A 3,252-nucleotide genomic window follows, 5' to 3' on the forward strand; every position below is an offset into this window, starting at 1 on the left:
TCCCTTTTGCATTGTCAGTTTAATATCATGTGTTCAGATTCTACAGACCCATGATTTGAACATGACAAATGTATACAACTCCTTTAAATATATAACTGAAGAATAATACCTATAAGACATTGAAATATTAAATTCATATTAGGTGCATTTATATCAGAACTCCAAAAGAAGAAACTCTTATTATATCAAAAAGAAATGGTGGCTTTCTCCTTTCAATAACAAAGTTACCAAGGAGTCTCATTCAATAGTGTTATGTGCTACTTTTAAACAGCTCTATTAAAACAAAAATATGGATTAAAAAATCTTACTCTTAGAATTAAAGAGTAAGAACTAAAGCTGAAGTATTCTAGAATTTAATGAGAGTGAGTTAAATCAACTAATGATATCCCAATCTATATATACTGAGTCTCAATGAGTGCAAGTAATTAATGTAATTTATGTAGAGGTCAATTTGAAATTATTCTGGGCACTAAATTTGAAAAAACAAAGTACTGTAGAAGTAGCTATGTGTTTTAAGAAAAAAATAAATTTACCATATGAATGTGTGAGTATAATATTTATACTGATAAAAAAACTCAATAAATGTATGTTAACCTGAAAGTTTGGGGGATGTGTATTGATTATTATAAAAAAGAAATGATGTATAACCAGAGTTTTTAGTTTCATGCTTTACAGCTCATTCATAAAGAAGGCAAATATAAACTCATCTAGACCAGGGAACTATTATTTAATTGCCAAAGGTCTAGGGTACAGAAGGTACCAATTGATTTTAGGGAGAAAGACTAGTATTATGCAATGTGAAGGCAACTCTGACTTGTCTAACAACCTGCCCATGGCAGAATGAATGAACATCAATTTATCATATACTGCCAAGCTCATGTGAGAGACTATTCAAACCTTGAAAAAGTAATTCAAATTCAATAGCAAAATGTAAAAGAAGACAAAATAAATCAAGTTTAGACAATACATATACACACTAATTTAGATATTTTTAAATTATGCAAATGTAATTTAACTCAAAAGTATAAATATTAGAGAAAACAAATGAGTGAGTTAAAGTATAGTGTCTATATAAAAATAAATTAGTATTTCAGTAAAAACCAGCCCAAAATTAATGAAAATAGTGTCCTGTGGGTGTGAGCGCCTAATCAGCCAGCAGAACCATGAGGAGGATGGGCTGTCTTCTCACATCCAGTCACCTGTCCATTCCCTGCGGGTCAGTCAGGCACCTGGGAGATGAGTGACCATAGTGGGAGAGGAAGGACACTTTTCACCAAGTGACATAAATTTCTTCTGCAAACCCTTTAGATTTTGGAAGATTAACATCACATTTTAACCAACTCAAATAGAACTAAACAATGTAGAAACTGTGAAGTGATTCTCCCTTTACCCTGTGAATTATTAAGGCACACATACTACAAAACAGTATCCAGTTCAGATTTCCATAACCAAAGACAGGTTTTTGGAAGACAGCCACAAAGATTATTAAAGGTTGAAAAATAACACCTATTAGAAGGGTGGAACATGAGAGGTTTTCAAGGTGACATGAGCTTGAAAAAGAAGAATTTGAAGGATTTAATTTGCTATAAGGAACATCCTGACACTGTGGTTTGCTAAACATTAAGGTGGTTTGCTGAGACTACGGAAACTCCAATCCTGAAAATCTTTAAGTACAGGAAGGATTCTGACCACAGCTGCTCAGGATCAAACGTGGGCTTTATTCAACTAAAACTCTCCCCGAGTCTTCCAACCCTGTGAATTTAATTGTAAATGCCAACACAAACAGTATATTCCATCAAACACTTCTGATTCAGCACCATACAGCGGTTTGTGGGGAGGGGAGGAGAAGGGAGATTGTACGGATCCACTTTTTACAGTGCATGGCAGCATGTGAGGAAATACTTTGTCACAATTAGGAGTCCTAGTGATATCTTTGGGTTCTTGCACTTTCTTATTTAGATTTCTCATGCAAATCACATACAGCACGTTTTAGAATATATTACAGGTTTTTATAATATATTACAGATTTGAATAATTCATGATAATGAAGCAATAAACCATGACGGAAAGTACTAAGAAAACAAATAAAAATCAGGCAACCTAAGTGTTCCTTCGTTATATCATAAAAGACCCAAAATACTGGTTTTTAGATTAAACTAGAAAAATTGTTCTTTGAGTTTAGACATTTAGTCACTAATAACCCAAAACTTTAAAAACTACATCATGCCACAAATGTTTTCTTGAAATACATCTTAATCCTTAAAACATTAGTCTCTATATAGTATGTACTAAGGAATGAATTAATACTATATTAAAGTCATAGATTCTGGTCAAAATTATGTTTTAAAAAAAGAATAAATCAAATAGTAAGCCAAGTTGAATAGTTTACTAAATTAAATAGCAATCACTCAAATTGCATGTGAATAGACTTGTATATAACAACAAACTATCCGATTGTATTTCCACAAAGAACTCTTGATCTTTCCTTAGAGAACCATTCATTAGAATGCATCAAGTTTCCACATCAAACACCTTGACCTTTGCCAGTACTCTGATGCAAAATATTTAAAAGTTTATTGTCTTCTAAAGTAGCAGCAGCATTATTCAACTAATCCCAACTGCTGACTTCACAAAGCGTGGTTATAAAGTGCCATTCAAACTTTCTACACTGTCCAAATCAGCAGATCCATAACTGGAGATAGCCACACAGGAGCTACCCTCACAGCCCCTCGGTGAACTGCATTCAGCAAATATTTGCATCCATAGCACTAGAAATGCTTATGAGTGTGTTGGAAATACACATGTAAACACGTACCCCTAACAGTCAATAATAAATTGTATAAACAGACACAATATGCCTATAAGATAAAGTCATTATCCGCCACCCACTCAATGTACCAGGACAGTATCTCTTTGTTTACAACGATTTTGAAGGCGAGTGCGTGTGTTTTGGTGTGTGTGCGTGTGCGTGTGTGTGTATGTGTGTGTGTGCTCGCGCGTGTGCGCAGGTTACCGGAGACGGAGATCCGTTCTTGCAGAGGGGCCCTCGGAAGACTCCTTTAATGCCCCGGTAGTGCCCATTGCTGAGATGTCTCGAACTGATGACCAGGTAACAAGCCATGTGGGTCCGGACGGGAGGTACAGAGTCTCAACTTCTTACCAGGCGACCAGCAGCGGAAATGCGGCCGGCTTCTCAGGAGCAGCAGCGACTGCCACCTCCCGAGGAGAAGTGGCCAGCAGGACGCGGGGGGC

At 35.9% G+C, this 3,252-nt stretch overlaps 1 protein-coding gene across 1 annotated transcript in view; it reads right to left on the minus strand.

Annotated features, from left to right (window-relative positions):
- Nucleotides 1–3,214, minus strand: part of ZNF804B (zinc finger protein 804B) — a 396,812-nt gene extending 393,598 nt beyond the window's left edge. Inside the window, exon 1 of the mRNA XM_005876119.2 lies at nt 3,014–3,214. Coding sequence (XP_005876181.1) covers nt 3,014–3,121 — 108 coding nt within the window. The 5' untranslated portion in view covers nt 3,122–3,214. The remainder of the gene's footprint in view (nt 1–3,013) is intronic.
- Between the last annotated feature and the right edge of the window lie 38 nt (nt 3,215–3,252).

Source organism: Myotis brandtii, unplaced genomic scaffold, assembly GCF_000412655.1.
Source record: "Myotis brandtii unplaced genomic scaffold, ASM41265v1 scaffold48, whole genome shotgun sequence".
NCBI lineage: Eukaryota > Metazoa > Chordata > Mammalia > Chiroptera > Vespertilionidae > Myotis > Myotis brandtii.